The sequence below is a fragment of the Saccharomyces eubayanus genome, chromosome XIII (assembly GCF_001298625.1).
Source record: "Saccharomyces eubayanus strain FM1318 chromosome XIII, whole genome shotgun sequence".
NCBI lineage: Eukaryota > Fungi > Ascomycota > Saccharomycetes > Saccharomycetales > Saccharomycetaceae > Saccharomyces > Saccharomyces eubayanus.
Window position 1 is genome coordinate 438067 of NC_030972.1, and position 17956 is coordinate 456022.

Sequence of the window (17956 nt, forward strand, 5' to 3'; positions counted from 1 at the left end):
CTGTAMAAAAAAAAAGGATTCCTGACTTTACGCCAAGTGAGCGAAATGTGCAGAACATTTTTTTTTTTGCTTTTTTTTTCTTATCTTGGAACTATAGAAAACAAATCAGTCTGTAGATGGCTTAAACTCGTTGTCTTTTTGGTTTCTCTGCTCATCTTTCCTGATTTTTTCCGTTTCGTAATCGTTCAAGTATTTGTCAAAGGCATCGTTTCTTTCTGGGAAAGGACGCTTACCAAGTAAATTGATCATATCTTCTCTTGTCAAAACTTCTTTCTTCAGCAGAAGTTGGGCAATCTTCTCTACATCTTCCGTCTTTTCCTTGAGCAACTTTGTGCACCTGTCATGACATTCCTGAATAATTCTGTACACTTCGGAGTCAATAATATCACCTGTCTCGTCTGAAAATGGCTTTGTCAAATCGCTATCATCTCTCTTTTGATAATTGATCCAACCGATTTTGTCGCTCATCCCTAACTCCGTGACCATTGCAGTGGCCATGCTAGTCACTTTTTTGAAATCATCAGAGGCGCCACTAGTTACTGAGGGGAAGTGTAATTCTTCAGAAACTCTCCCACCCAGAGACATTGTCATTCTGTCCTTTAGCTGTTGCTCCGTCAACAAGAAAATATCACCTGGCAGGTATTGGGCATAACCCAGAGCACCCTGACCACGTGGAATAATGCTGACTTTCAAGAGAGGGTCTGCATATTTCAAGTACCATCCACATACAGCGTGCCCAGCTTCGTGATAAGCAACCACTTTTTTCTCCTCAGGAGACAGTAGCTTGGATTTCCTTTCCACTCCACCAATGACTCTTTCGATGGCTTGTTCAAAATTTTTCAGTTTCACTGAATCTTCGTCACTTCTTGCAGCAATCAATGCGGCTTCGTTACAAACGTTAGCAATATCAGCACCAGAAAATCCGGGAGTCAGAGCTGCTAATCTATTTTTCAGGTCGAAAATTTCTCCAGCAAGCTTTATGTGATGCAAATGAACAGCGAAAATAGCCTTTCTGCCTTCCAGTTCTGGCTTATCAATATTAATGTGCCTATCGAATCTGCCAGGCCTTAATAAAGCTTTATCAAGGATGTCAGGCCTATTAGTACCAGCCAAGACAACAACATGATCAGCTGGAGTAAAGCCATCCATTTCCACCAACATTTGATTTAATGTGTTTTCTCTTTCATCATTAGCGCCTGAGAAATTACCTTTTTGTCTAGCTTTCCCGATAGCATCAATTTCGTCAATAAACACGATCGAAGGAGCGTTTTCTCTTGCAGTTTTGAACAAATCTCTTACCCTTGCAGCACCGACACCTACAAACATTTCAACAAACTCTGAACCGGAAACAAAATAGAATGGGACGCCGGCCTCACCTGCAGTTGCCTTCGCAAGCAAGGTTTTACCGGTACCTGGTGGACCAGATAATATTGCACCTCTTGGAATCTTGGCCCCCATTTTCTCATAACGGGAAGGTTCTTTCAGAAAGCTAACGAACTCCATGATCTCTTCCTTGGCTTCATCGCACCCTGCAACGTCTTTAAATTTGATCTTGACGTCTGTTTCAGTGTTAAATTTTTTGGCCTTAGAACGACTTAAACCAAATATCCCCCCACGACTACCGCCTGCAGCTTGCGCAGATCTTCTTGTTAACCAAATAATGCCTGCAATCATCAAAACAGTTGGCAAGATTTGGAACATAGCTTTAGCCCAGTTACCTTCTTGAACGTATAATACAGGGATCCGAAAGTCCTTATCAATGTCTAGTTCGTCCTGTGCTTTCTGAAGTTTGTGTTCAAAGCTATCAATGGATCCAATTGAGAAATAATAGTAATTACGGCCGTAATTATCGGGTTGGTTTTTGCCATTGTCATTTAAGATCACTTTCACCATGGATTTATTAACGACAATTAATTTTGCAACATAACCCTTTGTCAGCAGTTTTTCTCTAAAGTCTTGCCACGTTATCTCACTTTGTTCTTCGGAACTATTCAAAAGATCCAATAAAAATGAAAGTAAGAAGAAAGTTAACCCTATTTGAAATAGATTGACATTTTTCGAGACTGGATTACTAGGGTCATTTAGAGGTGGTTTAGGAGGAGGTGGAGGAGGTGGAAAATTCTTGCTATTATTACCTTCGAAATACCCTTGTTCGCTAGTTTTGCTTGGTTTTGCTTTCAGAGGTTCTTTTCCCCCTCCGTCTTCTTCTTCTTTTTCCTCTTTTTCCTTTTGGCTGGATTCTTGTTTCAATACAGCATCTTCTAGACGTTTGATGCTTTCGTCAATTTTGCGTTTTTGGTCTTTCCAATTAGCCGGTATTGTATTATTTTTGGCCTCCTCGATATATTTTTCTACTTCTTTTCTTATCGCCTCGACTTCTTCGTCTGTGGGAATTCCTCTGTTAAACTCAGCGTCTCTGTTGCTCCTTCTACCTTTTCTGTTACTTTTATTATCCTGCAGTCTATTGCTTAGCCGGTAGTGGGTATGCAAACTCTTAATTTGGGTCAAACCGTAATAGGGCCGGATGTAAATAGGCCTTACAGCCATCTTGACCGCGATCCTCGACCAAGAATGTATTAGCATTGACATTCCTTCTTGTTATTTTTACTTGCTTGTCAAGATTCTCAAATATACTATATTGTATTTGTTAGTAATTCAAATCCTTCCTTTGAGAACTATAGTGGCAAAAGTTCAAAAGCGTCTTCACGAGAAAAATAAGGGTAAAAACGAAGCAAAAGGCAAACACATACACAGACTCGAGCCAGTTAGTCTAGTATTTGGTATACGTGATCTTGTATGACACTCAGTAGAGACTGAACGGGTACTTTCTTTGAGGTGGGCCGATATGTGCATTGCGTTATCCTACAAACAAATGTGCCCGGATGAGATATTGAAATAAGACCCCGGACAAAATAATTTACACCTATAGAGAATCTAACGTACATGAGCATAAAATAAATCAAATGCAGAACAGTATATACCACAGGGTATGTCAATGACAAGGCCTATCTCTGCTACGAACGAATGTAGGTTTACGTGCAATTTGTTTGGCGACCTTTTTAGCCTATCCCATTGAAACATCAGACGCAAGACTTATAGACTAGTATCACGTCCCCTTTATAAGCTTGATGAAGGTGAGGGGCTGTAATCAAAGACCGGCACTCTCAGAATACTCTTGAACGTTACTTCTAGGGCATTCGAGAGGAAAAATCTGAATTTTTCCACTCTATATACGTTTACTAAGTAAAAACTTCTTTCATGTCCTGAATGCCATTATGCGCCAACACATGTGCCTTATGGAAAGTTGGTGATCTTGTAAGAGTTTTGAGTATATATTCAAGGAGCAGCACTTATTTCCTCTTCAGGGAACAAGGCATGCACTATTCTTGCGATACGCCTGTGAGAGGCCAATTCTGTAAGCCACAGTGGCAAAAACAAGCAGAAAAATGTAGCTCGATCTCCTTCACAATGGCCAACTTCGATGTGTTTATGGCGGTCATAGCTCCCCCTTTTAAAATTTGGTTGCTATTTGATAATTGAGTCTTGGTACGAAAAGTCATGTCGCGTTGTCAATAGAAGGGGGTCGCACTATTACGTAAGGATGCAATTAACGATGTGGATACATATATAAAGAGCCCACTGTGATACTTCACATATTTAGTTTTCACCTTAAAGAAAAAAGGAAGAAGCAAATCAAAGTGCTATCAACCGAGCTCATAACAAGTCAAATTAGTGGAATGTCCCCCTTAAAAGTCGCAGTCGTTGGTGCCAACGGTAAAGTTGGCCGTCTGTTGTTAAATCAGTTAAAGAATAGTAGCAGTTTCTCAACACCTTTAGCCATTGTTAGAACGCAGGAACAGGTTGAGCATTTTAAGGACAAGGTGGGTGTCGATGCAATCTTGACAGATATAGAAAATGCCTCCGTCAATGAGATTGCTGATGCCATCAAGGGTTACGACGCCGTGGTATTTAGTGCAGGCGCGGGCGGTAAAGGTGTTGAAAGAATCTTCACTGTAGACCTAGATGGTTGTATAAAGGTGGTTGAAGCCTGTGAAAGTGCTGGCGTCAAGAGATTTGTTGTTGTTTCGGCTCTTAAGGCAGAAGATAGAGATTTTTGGTGGAATTTGAAGGGTCTGCGTGCGTACTACATCGCAAAGAGATCAGCTGACCGTGAAGTAAGGAGGTCTAAACTGGATTACACTATCTTGCAACCAGGTTCACTGGAATTAAGCGAAGGCACAGGCTTGTTGCAACCCTTGGACAAATTAGAAGAAAAGGCCTCTGCTTTTTACTCTATTAATAGGGAAGATGTAGCTTCTTTTATTACACAAAGTTTGCTACATCCAGATGCCACTGTGGGAAAGACTATACCGTTGGCGAATGGAGATGAACCAATCGGAAAATTCATTCAAAGCTTGTAGATCAAAACCTTTACCGTTTATAATAGGAGTGAAAATTACGTAAAAATCTTCAAGATTAAAAACAAATTAAGAGTATAGAGTTGTCTTGACTTCAAAAGCAATTTTTTTTTATTGTTACAAAAAGATATACTGTTATTTATTTATTGGACTTTTCGAAATCCTGTTGTTCACCGATAGCCTTCAGTACGTCTTCGTCAACAACATCTTCATAGATCTCCTTTGGAATCCCCGATAGTCCGGTCTTGGGCCTATTCAAATCACTATCGTGTATGATGGTTTCATATGTAATGCTGGTGTCGCCAGCGTTAACGTTTTTCGATCTCTTCCACCCTAGAACAGTAGTCGATTGTGTGGATTCTGGTATATGTAACGTATTTGTATATGCGTCTCTTAGACCTTGTTGATCTACAAGGAGAACCTTCACTCTATCATAAAACAGATCACTGTTAAACCTACTACAGGCTGCAGAATGCTGATATAACCAATTTGTCGAACTCAACTTACTACCTGACGCAATAATATTAGAATTACTCATATGTCCATGAGGTCTGTGTTCAAAAAATTCCACTTGGTTTTTTGCTGGATTTATACCATTTTCTAAAACCGGATACAATATAGTCTCTAGGTCTCTAGCAGATTTTTCAACGGGATCGCCAACAAGCGTCCCTTCAATTACATTCCCCTTAGTCCTTAATTCGGAAGCATAGTAATCATCGGTTATATTTTTACCTCCGCGAATAATTTTGGCACCAAACTCTTTAAACACACCCCTAGCCGTGACTAGAGCAATTTGTCTATTTCTATATGAATATGGTAAGACGCCACGATCTATTAGGTCGTTTTTCTGAGTTTGATTTAAAATGAACTTGTAAAGATTAGGATGGGTTTGGAAAAATAAATATGAATCTCTAAATCCCACTATTCTAGCTGGTTCTGTGGCTAGCATAAACTTACGGTTGCCCTTTTCGGTTAGTGTGAAAGTACGCACTAAAAATTCTCTACCTCCCAACAGATCACCATCTGCAGTTATCTTAGTTTCGCCTTCTGGATCATCGGGTACAACATATTCCTCATTGACTACCGGTAAAGGGTTTAAGCTTTCGTCAATGTCATCAATCCCTGGAAACAGGGGTCTTTTGGAAGTGGAACGACTCCTAGATCTAGTTCCGTCTTTTTCATCGGATAGATCCTCCTCTTCATCTATGCGCTTTCTCTTGCTTCTTCCACTTTTACTTATATGTTCCTCATCATCACTAATTTCTTCCTCATGTCCTCCTTCATTGAAGTCCTCTTCCTTGTAATCATCGTCCTCACTCTCATCATTTTCATCGATATTTAAATCTTCTGTGTCAATTGCATAATTGGGTCTGTTACTGGTAGATCTTGACCGCTTCTCCTGTTCAACTTCAGAAGCCAAACTGGTATCCGAATCTGACATTAGTGCTGGCTTATATGTTCCTGCTAAAATAAATTATTTTGAGTGAAGCTCTCCGGTTGTTTATCCTGAATTCTCAGATCCGACTTTGCCTTATTTTCTTGCCGTATTTTTCACTATTCTTGTTACAATGCCAGAAATCTTGAATATACTTTTTCTAATGGGACGAAAGGGTCAAACATTCGGGTAATATACGAATAGGCTTATATAGTCACGCCAAAATATGTGCATAAACTTCTGTAGTATCTATTTTGTAAAGTTATGTATTTATTTGATTTATATTATTCAAATTCTACCTTCCACTTCTTGATACAAGCATCTGCACCTGCGCTGACCAAATCAGACTCGGTCTCCCACAAAAGATTATTGACCCCGTCCTTATGTGCGTTCAATGACTTAATAATCTTCATGGGTCTCTTGACAGAGTAGATGAAAATATTGGTATCTAGGGAGCCAGTGGCAACAAGGTCTTCCTCGCATTCGTCTTCACCTGTGTTAGCGGCAGGTCTCCATGAAATTGCGTTAATTTTACTGGTATGGAAAGCCCATCTCGAGGTTTTAACATCTCTTGTTTCTAAATCATACAGCAATATCTTTCCCATTACATCACCAGCAGCAATGTACTTTTCGGATGGTGAAATCGATACGTAGGAAGGCTTTGCACGGAGAGGAGTTTTTAATTCGAAATTAACCTCCAAGTCTGATAATTTGAACACCTGAATGACATTGGTTTCTTCCAGACCAACCGCAACATGATTTTGACTCAAGCTAACTGCAGAACCTGGTGACTTCAACCTTACGGTCTTTAATATCTCTCCGGTGAACGAATTCAATACCAACAAATCATCATCATTTGTGATGATTGCTGTGAAACCATCATCATTTACGCTAGCAACCTTTGGTTGCGACGCAAAGTCATGTTTAGTGACACCATTGACTTTCAAAGTATCGTCCCAAGAAATACTTGAGTATTCTTGCGGTTTACTGTTGTCCAATGATACCACCAAATTGAAGTGATCTTGATGCATGGAAGGGCCCGAATTAGACCATTCCACGACCCTACCATCGTATGAACCACTGATTAGTGGATCTACTGCTAAAGCGGTAATACCTTTGTTATGACCGCTAATACTCTTCAAAATTTTATCGTTTCCAAGTTCATAGAAATTCAACGTACCATCCAATGAAAGTGAGATGACATTTTTATTTCCTGTTGCGACAACACCAACTTGTTGGTTCCCCAGTTGTTCCTTGTCTAATGTCCATCTTTGAACGCACTTGGAAGTTGTTACGTCCCACACCCTAATGGCAGCGTCAGCTCCTACAGTGGCAAACTTTTGGGAATCAAGCCAAGACAACGCAAATATACCACCTTGGATTGGCTCTTGATCATCCTCTATATATTTCACAAACTCACCTGTTTTACCATCAAAGCAGGAAATCTTCCTGTCGGATCCTACCGTGACCACAAATTCACCGGTGCCCGGCGAGAATTCGACGTCTCTGACGAAGGAACCTTGTTTGTGATGGACTCTGTCACTAGAAGCAAACTTGAATGGAGGTCCTTGGTAAAATACAACGGACCCGTCATCTCCGACTGTCATGGATCTCATAGGTCTAGATTGTTTCAAATGACAGGCGTTAATGCGCTGTGAGTGACCTGAGATTTCACCAAGGGAATTACCGGAGTCCCAGGATATGAAAACACCAAAGTTGTCGCGACCTTCCCCTACAACACAAAGTCTCCGACCTTCAAAGTCCCAGGAGATATCACTAATCGGACCAGCTAGGACTTGGAACTCAGACTTAATATTTACTTCAACAGAGTTATTTTCTTTGTCAAAAGCCCAACCCCAGACAATCACTTTCCCGGATTCATCACCAGAGCATAAATACTGAGAACCCTTAATAGGAGAAAATTTCACGGTTGTCACCACTGAAGAGCCATGGCCTGTAAACTGGATCACCGCAGGTAGCTCCTTGGTCTTGTCATCCAAACAACGCACAAAGGCAGACTTACCACATGGGTAGGCAATTGCGTTAGTGGTAGAGTCGTATGACAAGTGCGTGGTAAAATTACGCTGCGTCGAAGGTTGAGGTGGTATGATTTCCTGTAGGTCGATCGATGGCATTATTCTTGTTTATCTACTGTTCGTTTTTTGCTATTCTCCAGTAAATAGTTTTACGATCGTTAAAAAGGCGTGAATCAGCAAAAAAGTGACTTCTTCTACCTGTTGTAATCAGTTTCTAGCATTAGTTGATCAAGGTTGTGTTACAGTTCCTGTAGTAGAAAAGGCGGCAGGCTTATAGGATGCATACATCAGTACACCACATACAAAGTCTTCTACGAAATTCTGATATATTTTGGCTGTGGGAGCACATTCCAGTTGCATATTAGTTGTTCATTCAAAGAAAGCTAGAGTTTGATTCTCAGAATGTAAAGGAGGGATTGTCTAACGAATTATGGGATGCATTCCAGCTGTGTGCATTTACATTCCAGGGAAATGCTAGATAGAAGGTACTGTCCTCTTTTGGCATCTCGTACCTCGTGACTTTTGTGATTTGAAAATTTTTGGCCCACTAAAGAAAAATTTGAAAAACTTTTAAGTTTTTAGAAGAAAAATGATGCTCATCACTGAGTTTAGCCCTTGCAAAACAGCTTCTTGGTACGATCACAAGCGTAGCAGCAATCACAACATGTCTACAGCCAGACCTAGAATAATCACTTCGAAGGCTCCGCTATTGCCTCAACAAACTACCCCGGAACAGCGTTACTGGCGTCAATACACCTCTGCACAATTAGTCAAAGAACATAATAGTGTTACTCACATATCTTTCAATCCTCAACACCCTCACGATTTTGCAGTGACCTCATCCACTAGAGTCCAGATATTTTCCTCCAGAACTAGACAAGTGATCAAGACATTCTCAAGATTTAAAGATGTCGTTTATTCTGCATCCTTTAGAAATGATGGTAAGTTGCTATGTGCCGGTGATGCTACCGGTTTAGTGTCTGTATATGATAGCTATAATCCAAGGACCATTCTTCTATCTATAAACGCATCCACACACCCTACTCATGTCACAAAGTTTCACACACAAGATAATAAAGTTTTAGCCACGGCAAGTGATGATAGAGTTACCAGACTTTGGGATATATCTCACGCATACGAACCACAATTGGAGCTTACCGGAGCTACTGATTACGTTCGTACATTATCTTTCATTCCTGCTGCTCCACATTTGGTTGCTACAGGGTCTTACGATGGTTTGATTAGATTATATGACACAAGATCCAGCGGATCCACTCCAATCTATTCTTTGAACCACGATCAACCTATTGAGGACATCACTGCAGTTTCTCCAACTCAAATCGTCTCGTGTGGTGGCAATAACTTCAAAGTATGGGACTTGACTAGTAACAAAAAATTATATGAACGTGGGAATTTCAACAAAGCAGTTACATGTTTGGACTACGTAGAGAATTTTGATTCTCCAATGCAATCCGCGTTGATCGCTTCTTCACTAGATGGGCATGTCAAGGTATTTGATCCATTAGACAATTTCCAAGTCAAGTTTGGTTGGAAATTTTCAGGTCCTGTATTAAGCTGTGCCGTTTCTCCTAGTACGGCCCAAGGAAATAGGCATCTAGTGGCTGGTCTATCATCTGGTCTACTAGCCATCAGAACCAAAAAGAAAGAAAAGCGAGAATCCAATAAAGAAATTGCACTAACCACATCCAATACAAATGCTAAGAGTAATAACTTCCAAAGAATGATGCGTGGTTCAGAATACCAAGGTGATCAAGAACATATAATCCACAACGATAAGGTAAGATCCCAACGTCGTATGCGTGCATTCGAAAGGAACATAAATCAGTTCAAATGGAGTGAAGCATTAGATAGCGCCTTTGTCCCAGGTATGGCTAAGGAGTTAACACTTACTGTTCTTCAAGAACTACGTAAGCGTGGGAAAATTCGTGTAGCACTATATGGTAGGGATGAATCCTCTTTAGAACCACTACTGAATTGGTGCTTGAAGGGAATTGAAGATGTAAGGTCAGCATCTGTAGTGGCAGATTGGATCGCTGTAGTTTTAGAATTATACGGTAATACGCTAGAAACTTCACCAGTCCTTCAGGAATTGATGATAGATTTGAAAACTAAAGTTAGACATGAAATTCACAAATCCAAAGAAGCTCAAAGAATTGAAGGTATGCTTCAACTTTTGACGAGTTAAGTAGATTATTCGCATATATATTTCTCATTTTTTATTTTATAGATATTCAGGCATATATATAATTCTTTTCCCAATGTAACTAAAAGAAAAATGTCTTCTTTTTTTTTTGGTAGTCGATTAATTGAAAGTTCGGAACCGTCCATTAAAACGTCATTTGAATATATTTTTACTTCGCGTTTTGTTAATCACCTTCGAGAAGTTGAAAAGGAAACATTGTGCGATGAGATGTTTATCAATAAAAACATATTTGAATACAGACCAATGCGCGTCTTTTAATGTCCTCGTTCAACCCAGTTAGATTTTTGAATCTACCGGTTAGTATTAGAAAGGAGGTCTACTTTCATTTGGACGGAAATTTTTGCGGAGCACATCCATGTCCCATAGATATATTATACACATCTAATAATGTAGAACTACCGGTAAAACCAAGGTGCAAGAGATCTAAGAGATCTAAGAAATTGCTGAAATACATGTATCCTGTTTTTGCCTCTTATTTGAATATTTTCGAATACTCACCACAACTAATTGAAAAATGGCTTGAATATGCGTTTTGGTTACGTTATGATTGCTTAGTACTGGACTGTTTGAAAGTAAACCATCTTTATGGAGGATCACTTATTGGTCCGTTGGAGTGGACGTACCTTGACAATGAGCTTCGATTGGCTTATTTTAATAAGGCTAGTATGCTAGAAGTTTGGTATACTTTTAAAGAATATAAGAAATGGGTAATAGAAGTTGCTGCTTATGACGACCTTGGCGTAACTCACATAGATTACATTCAATTCAATATTGAAAATTTGACCTCACAGAAGGTAGATAAATGTCTATTTTTGTTGGAACAAAAAGATTTGTTGACAACAGTCAGTGAATTACAATTTRGACAAGATGAAGAAGTAGGAGGAGAAGAAGAAGAGCAAGGAGAAGAAGACGATGAAGACGATGAAGCTGATTCTGATGAAACTKTGAAATCTAAAGTGACAAGTAAGAAAAGAGCGGCTTCAAAAAGCTTGGGTAATGACAGTGTGAGAAAAAATCGAAAGCATTTAACGGATACGTCCGTTATCAGGACAATTAAAAGCACAGAACTCATGAAAAATTTGCGAAAGATTTCTGTACGAGGGGAACAATTATATGAGTTGCTAATAAATTTCCACGGGTTCAGAGATAATCCAGGGAAAACGATTAGTTACATAGTGAAACGCAGAATAAATGAGATACAGTTATCACGAACGGATCGGATTTCCAGGACAGGATTGGCAGATTTTACAAGATGGGATAATTTGCAAATCCTTGCATTAGATAGAATGGTTTACGTAGATTTAAACAAGATCGTCTTTCCCAAGAATCTTAAGTCCTTGACGATGAAGCATATAAGTCAGATTAAGTGGTGGGACATCGAGGAGAACATAATAAATGAGTTGAAAATGGATAAAAAAACGTTTAAATCATCTTATATAAGGGAAAAGAATAACAGCTTTACAAGATTTTTGAGTCGTAACCAGATAAATATAATGGAACTTGACAAAAGCGAAATTGACCAAATGACTTTTTTCCGTTGTCAAGCATTAGTTTGGCAGTCCGTTGGGGCTTTAAACCACATTAGACTAGAAAGTGTATCAAAAGTTTGTAACGATAGCGTTATTGTACCAAGAGCATTATTCTATAGTAAACGAATAGAGATTTTTCAATGTAAAGAAATCTCTGAAGTTATGGTAATATAGGAAATAAAACATAGCGCCTCAAATAGAAACGAATTGTCTGATAAACCAGTCATGGAATCTTATGTCGTTCTCAGCCAGCTCTGGATGGAAAGAAGTCACAAGGATGTTATGGTCTTGCTGTGCAGCTACAACCACGTTCTTCCCATTCATTGGCAATTCGTACAAACTTTTAACCGCAATAGGATCCAAAATTTCCTCTACAACGGGGGCACGAATAAAGGTGGCGGGAAAATCAGTGCAGCCAGGGATGAATTTGGAAAAGTCACACTCTTTAGTAAAAGACTGTGCTTGTCTTCCAAATGCATTTCTTCTTACGTCGACTTTTAACACACCTAACGTCTTCACTAGAGCATTTTCGTTCTCTAACTGCGCACTTAGAAAGATCAATCCCGCGCAGGTACCCCAAATCACCTTTTCTGGATTGTGAACGAACTTGTATAGGTGAGGGTATAGACCTGTCCTTTGAGCTATGAGCGACATCGAGGTGGACTCTCCACCGGGGATAATGAGAGCATCGCACTTGGCCAGCTCCTCGGGTGTCTTTATGATCCTGACGTCTATCCCTACTCCGTAGTCGTTAGCAGCCAGGCACTTTTTTAGATGGTTTGCGTGCTCCAGAAAGGCACCTTGCAACGCTAGTACGCCAATAACTTTCATCGAAACGGTTTGGCTTTCCATCTCAGTGTTGAGTGTGGCTCTATGATCGTCTTCTCGGTTTCTCCGCAATGAGACAAAATGGTATGAAAAAAGACAGATCACATAAATGCGACGATTTGGAAAGAAGAACAAAATGCTCTGCGCATTTATTTTCAACCATTGCTAGCAATCGGTATTAAATGACTCAATTGAGTTTTATGGCACTATTAGAAAAAGCCTCTCAATGACTCAGCCTAACAGGGTCAGTGCAGAAAAGCGGGCTCTTTGGTAATTGGGAGGCGTGGCGCCGTCTCTGGATGACTCTGGCATCGCCTGGTGCCTTGCAGGTAGATACGTCGCTAAATCTGGCCGTAAGTACCCTTCCGGTATAAATACGGGGAATTTTATGGTCTCAATATGAAGGTTTATGGTTGTGTGGTATTTGTTTTCAGGCAGCATACCAAAACAGCAAAAAAACATCATTGAATCTTCTAATGTCTGGAGAAAATTTCAAGATCAAGAGTGGGCTCGCCCAAATGCTGAAGGGTGGTGTCATCATGGATGTCGTTACGCCAGAACAGGCTAAAATAGCCGAAAAGGCAGGTGCATGTGCGGTAATGGCTTTGGAGTGCATTCCAGCAGATATGCGCAAGTCAGGGAAGGTTTGCCGTATGTCCGACCCTAAAATGATTAAAGACATCATGAATGCCGTGTCCATTCCCGTCATGGCAAAAGTAAGAATCGGTCATTTTGTGGAAGCTCAAATTATTGAAGCTTTAGAAGTCGACTATATTGACGAAAGTGAAGTCTTAACTCCTGCTGATTGGACTCATCACATTGAAAAGAGCAAATTCAAAGTTCCATTTGTATGTGGTGCAAAGGACTTGGGTGAAGCTTTGAGAAGAATTAATGAAGGTGCTGCTATGATTCGTACCAAGGGTGAAGCCGGGACTGGTGATGTCTCTGAAGCGGTCAAGCATATTACCAGGATCACAGAACAGATAAAAACTTATCAACAGCTGAAAGGTGAAGACGAAATTGCAAAGGCTGCTGAGGAAATGAGGGTGCCAGTTTCCTTGTTGAAAGATGTTTTAGAAAGAGGTAAATTGCCGGTGGTGAATTTCGCAGCTGGCGGTGTAGCTACTCCGGCAGATGCTGCACTTTTGATGCAGTTAGGCTGTGACGGTGTATTTGTCGGTTCAGGAATCTTCAAATCATCTAACCCTGCAAAGTTGGCCACTGCCGTGGTTGAAGCTACCACCCATTTCGATAATCCCGCCAAATTACTGGAAGTGTCCAGTGACTTAGGAGAGTTGATGGGCGGTGTATCTATCGAATCCATTAATCATGATTCGAAGGGTGTGAGGCTTTCCGAAGTTGGTTGGTAATTCTAGCGCGTCGAGCTATTTACGACTCAACTGTGCCAACGATGCGAATGAATGAGGAATCGTACTAATTAGCCATCCTCCTTGTAATTCATTTTTGCCTTTACTTGTAGGCTTTTTGTATTATTTTACTACACAAACTTACGTATGTTGAATGTTATTTACTAAAATATTTGATTGGGGTTTCCCCTTAGTCTGTCAGATAACCCTTCGTATGAGAGCTCGCCTAGCTTTTCCAACTGGCTATCTACATACTTTTTATACGAAAACTCATCGTTACCCAACAGTGCCTCAGGGTCGAATATGATACCTTTTCCTTGTAGTCTCCATTTATTAGTCCATTCAATAGCTATTGATTTCTCGTTCTGGTTCTTATTTACTTGAAGTCTCTGCAAGACCTCATATATATCGTTCGTAGGTGAATCATTGCTTCCGGGATAGAGTTCCTTTTTCCTTTCATAGAAGTTCTGTAAATTCATTAGATATAGAAGATAGTCTGCCTGGAATATCGGGTCTATTAAATTGTTCTTAACACTACCACATAATGCTAGACCAAGCATTCTGTTATGATCTGAAACTCGGCCAGGAACACCGATACCTGGGGTGTCTATAAGATAAATTTCATTTTTGGATTCGGCCGTCCTCGAAGCTACTCTAATGACTTCACTTGTGCTTCTTGTAACACCAGCTTCAGCACCAGTTCTTGCCACTTTTCTGTGTTTCCCTCCCGTACTATCTCGATCATGCTYGTGAAAGATCGCTCTTAAACTGTTTATCAAAGTAGACTTCCCAACATTGGGCATACCAGTAATCAGTGCTCGGTACCCCATGGGCAAGTAGCCACCTTCTTTTTCTAGCTCGTAATTTTGCCATTCTAGAATCTTTAATAAGTTCTTGACGTCAGTTTTGTCCCGACAATCTAGTAAAACAAACTTTTCCCCTAGCTCCTCATGCCATTGCATTAACCTATCTACATAAGTTTTGTWGCCAGGCATAAGATCTTTTCTAGTATATACCACTAACTTCAACATATTGTGTTCCTTTCTTGCAATGCGATCGAAAATTACATTTCGTGTCGATATTGGAGCCCGAATATCACGTAGTTCTATTATCATGTTCATTTGGGGTACCAATCTCTCAAATCTTCTAAGAGCTTTGAGTTGATGTCCCTTAAAATCGGTAAGAGCCATATTGTATTTGGGAAACTTATATCTTGGTATAAAAGACGGTACGTTAGAAGTGAATCTTCTACCCACCCTTACATTCATATACATCGTGATATATAAATCAGCTATCTCAGAAACCAGAACTCGGTGTTCTCTATTGCTACTCGTTCTTTCTCTCCAATTAACTGTCTATGTTATTTCGAAGTGAAAAATTGTACCTTTTTAACATACTGGTCGGAGTATTTACTCTGCGGCAGAACAAAACTATCAAAACTCCGGAATGAATGAGGTGACATTTAAGAGATATGTAAAGCAATCGCCGGAAGATTGATATGTTATATACAAGAGATCTTATTAGTGCGTTGTTTCACGGATTAAATATTCTTCTAACGAAGAATTCTCCAATCCAGCAGTCTTTAATAACTCCTTAATAGAATTACGCAATTCCGGAGTTATTTCAACCTTGAGGMGTCTTATCCACAGTAGATGACCATCATTCACGATCTTTGATATAACATGACTGTCGCCACTTTGAATAAGAATATTTATAAATTCATTCCACGGCCTTGTATCCCGACCGTTCACGGCAACGGGTATCTTAGCCTCCCAAACTTGAAGTATTTTTATCCAATCCTTGGTTTTAGCTAGCGCCTGTAATATTGAAACAATCATGCTAGTTGTTAAATTGTCTCCATAAGTCTGACAAATGTGATCTATCGCCTCATAAAAGGATCTTAGTTTCACTTGTTCATCTGTTACCATAGTATCCAAAAGAAGAGAAACTACTTGTTCATCATACACAACAGAAGTATCTGTCTCTGATTTTACTCCTTTAAATAAGGCCAACCCTCTCATTAGCACCCTATTCTGCTTTACAAGATTAAAATATGAGTGATTCGAATGCTTGGTTTTTAAAACTATTTTTAAAAGGGCAATAAGATCGTTCCTAGTTAATTCCTGCCCTAGTGATTTCTTCAGAAGTAGATAGTCTTTGAGAAATACACGATCAGAATAAATTTGTGGATTTGCTTTGTTTAAAAGTATGGCAAAATTCAACCGTATTGGCCAGTATAAGGCCGCTTGATTTACGGTTGGCAAAGTGGAATGAACATCAAATAGTGATTTCCATTGAGTAACATCTACATCCCTCTCTTGGGCTAAGGCATCTTTAAAACAATCTTTAACGAACAATAAAATGCGTATGTTATGCTTTTCGTTGGCACGAATGCCGCTGATTATCTTAGTGGCCTCTTGGAAATCTTGCTTCTGTAGGGATTTCCGTAAGTCATGCCATTCGCTTGAACTACAAGTTGAATAACCTCTTCTTTGCTGGGCTAGCCTTCTCAATCCTGAAAGTATATTGTTGTCTTCTAAACTTTCGTCCTTCCTCGAGTTAAAGGAAACGTCATTTTGTTCTTTTTTTCGAAACTTGCATTTCTCGTCTTCAGGTGCATATAACTCTTCCAAGTTTAGTTCATCACGTCTTTTCTGTGTCAGAATGTTGACGAAGACACCGTCAACGTGGCAGTCAATCATATACCACGCCTCACTATTTACATCTTTCGGGGAGCCTTCGGAGCTTCTACCCCACAATTTACTCAGGTTTGATTTCCTTGCCAGCCTTCTTTTCCTTCTGCTTTCTTGTCGTTCATTAAAGTTCCCTTCAACGTAAGCATTACTAGATAATTCCCGCTTTAAAAACTTGTTCAGTTCTAAGAAACTCTTATGACAATGTTTGGTAGATCTTGCTGTGCATATGAGCATGAAGTTTCCCAATTTATTAACGGCAGAGATATGATTTGGGTCATTGTTTCGTAAATCAAAAACCAGAAAATCAGTCAAACCTAGTTTACTGGATAAAAAATCTGTAATTTGTTTTAGTGAGTGTGGGGAGTCATCTGGTATTTCGACCATCTTTTGGGCTGGATCGTCTGCATTTTTTTTACTTTCTATCGATGCTTTTTCATCACTAACAATTTTTAGATACCAAGGTGTTTCTAGAGGGGTGGAAGTAGCGGAGTAGCTTTCATCACTTTCCTTGGCTTTGTCGTTATGCCTTTGTGTTGAATAGTGACTTATTGCGCCACGACTCTGAAGAACTAAAGGCCTTTGCTTAAAGATTATACCGGTGGGTATATTAATTCTATATATTCTTCGAACAGGGAAAGACGGTAGAAAGAATCTTTTCATGGTTAAGAATATGAAGTATCGGCCCTCTCTAAATGAGCAGATTAATGTATAAAACCTTTTTCTGGGCGTCTTCTTTTATAGTTGTGTTTCTCTCTCGTCCTTTTGGCTAAAGAGGCCTTTCTTAATTCTCATCGGGATAAAAAGCGTAGGTCGCAAAGGATGGTGCAACAAACTAACTCTGAATACAGGCGTCAAAAATAAAAAAATATCACTTAATACCAAAGAAAACTATTGCAACGAACACTTAATTTTAATAAAAGGGGGATCGCCATGTATAAATATCTCTAGATATATATACATATTTTTTAAGTTTTGTCTCCCCTTTATCGATTTTTTATTGGTTATCCAAACCAAAACTCTTAACTTTTTTTTTCTTTTAATCTTAAAAAGCTAAAGCCAAGGTGTTTTCTTGAAACAGTATTATTAAATTCCATATGACCAATCCGCGTGGTCTTTATACACTCCTCCTATTCAATTCCAGAAAGTGCTGTTTTCTCCTAATTTTTATCTACTAATGATCAACATTAATTAAATAAAGCATCTTTCTAGGGACGCCAATCATTAGAACATAACTTCTGTTGCTTTTCAACATCAACAGATATATATTCCGTGATAGTTTAATGGTCAGAATGGGCGCTTGTCGCGTGCCAGATCGGGGTTCAATTCCCCGTCGCGGAGATTTTTTTTCCTGGGTTAAATGTTGCTTTATTAGTTGCAATATCATTATAGCAGACAATTGGCGGTACAGTTTTCGATGAGTTCA

General features: G+C 39.5%; 10 protein-coding genes and 1 non-coding gene across 11 annotated transcripts; 5 read left to right on the forward strand and 6 right to left on the reverse strand.

Moving 5' to 3' along the window:
• Positions 1 to 105: 105 nt before the first annotated feature.
• YTA12 (m-AAA protease subunit YTA12) lies at positions 106 to 2589 on the reverse strand (the record flags this gene model as incomplete). Its single annotated transcript, XM_018367212.1, has 1 exon — positions 106 to 2589. One exon carries the CDS (start codon positions 2587 to 2589, stop codon positions 106 to 108), a length of 2484 nt encoding a protein of 827 aa, XP_018220146.1.
• A 1148-nt stretch (positions 2590 to 3737) lies between these two features.
• DI49_4178 (uncharacterized protein) lies at positions 3738 to 4421 on the forward strand (the record flags this gene model as incomplete). Its single annotated transcript, XM_018367213.1, has 1 exon — positions 3738 to 4421. The coding sequence occupies one exon, from the start codon at positions 3738 to 3740 to the stop codon at positions 4419 to 4421; it is 684 nt and encodes a 227-aa protein (XP_018220147.1).
• Positions 4422 to 4557: 136 nt separating this feature from the next.
• On the reverse strand, positions 4558 to 5859 carry NPL6 (Npl6p; the record flags this gene model as incomplete). The annotated part of the gene is made up of 1 exon (XM_018367214.1): positions 4558 to 5859. One exon carries the CDS (start codon positions 5857 to 5859, stop codon positions 4558 to 4560), a length of 1302 nt encoding a protein of 433 aa, XP_018220148.1.
• A 278-nt stretch (positions 5860 to 6137) lies between these two features.
• Positions 6138 to 7988, reverse strand: AIP1 (Aip1p; the record flags this gene model as incomplete). Its single annotated transcript, XM_018367215.1, has 1 exon — positions 6138 to 7988. The coding sequence occupies one exon, from the start codon at positions 7986 to 7988 to the stop codon at positions 6138 to 6140; it is 1851 nt and encodes a 616-aa protein (XP_018220149.1).
• Positions 7989 to 8553: 565 nt separating this feature from the next.
• On the forward strand, positions 8554 to 10095 carry UTP15 (snoRNA-binding rRNA-processing protein UTP15; the record flags this gene model as incomplete). Its single annotated transcript, XM_018367216.1, has 1 exon — positions 8554 to 10095. The coding sequence occupies one exon, from the start codon at positions 8554 to 8556 to the stop codon at positions 10093 to 10095; it is 1542 nt and encodes a 513-aa protein (XP_018220150.1).
• Positions 10096 to 10370: 275 nt separating this feature from the next.
• On the forward strand, positions 10371 to 11816 carry CTF13 (Ctf13p; the record flags this gene model as incomplete). The annotated part of the gene is made up of 1 exon (XM_018367217.1): positions 10371 to 11816. One exon carries the CDS (start codon positions 10371 to 10373, stop codon positions 11814 to 11816), a length of 1446 nt encoding a protein of 481 aa, XP_018220151.1.
• An 18-nt stretch (positions 11817 to 11834) lies between these two features.
• Positions 11835 to 12494, reverse strand: SNO1 (putative pyridoxal 5'-phosphate synthase; the record flags this gene model as incomplete). Its single annotated transcript, XM_018367218.1, has 1 exon — positions 11835 to 12494. The coding sequence occupies one exon, from the start codon at positions 12492 to 12494 to the stop codon at positions 11835 to 11837; it is 660 nt and encodes a 219-aa protein (XP_018220152.1).
• Positions 12495 to 12946: 452 nt separating this feature from the next.
• Positions 12947 to 13840, forward strand: SNZ1 (pyridoxine biosynthesis protein SNZ1; the record flags this gene model as incomplete). Its single annotated transcript, XM_018367219.1, has 1 exon — positions 12947 to 13840. The coding sequence occupies one exon, from the start codon at positions 12947 to 12949 to the stop codon at positions 13838 to 13840; it is 894 nt and encodes a 297-aa protein (XP_018220153.1).
• A 161-nt stretch (positions 13841 to 14001) lies between these two features.
• Positions 14002 to 15111, reverse strand: MTG1 (putative GTPase MTG1; the record flags this gene model as incomplete). The annotated part of the gene is made up of 1 exon (XM_018367220.1): positions 14002 to 15111. One exon carries the CDS (start codon positions 15109 to 15111, stop codon positions 14002 to 14004), a length of 1110 nt encoding a protein of 369 aa, XP_018220154.1.
• Positions 15112 to 15357: 246 nt separating this feature from the next.
• ATP25 (Atp25p) lies at positions 15358 to 17193 on the reverse strand (the record flags this gene model as incomplete). The annotated part of the gene is made up of 1 exon (XM_018367221.1): positions 15358 to 17193. The coding sequence occupies one exon, from the start codon at positions 17191 to 17193 to the stop codon at positions 15358 to 15360; it is 1836 nt and encodes a 611-aa protein (XP_018220155.1).
• Positions 17194 to 17799: 606 nt separating this feature from the next.
• On the forward strand, positions 17800 to 17871 carry DI49_4187. The gene has a single exon. It is a non-coding gene; the product is annotated as a tRNA-Asp (tRNA).
• The last annotated feature ends 85 nt before the right edge of the window (positions 17872 to 17956 follow it).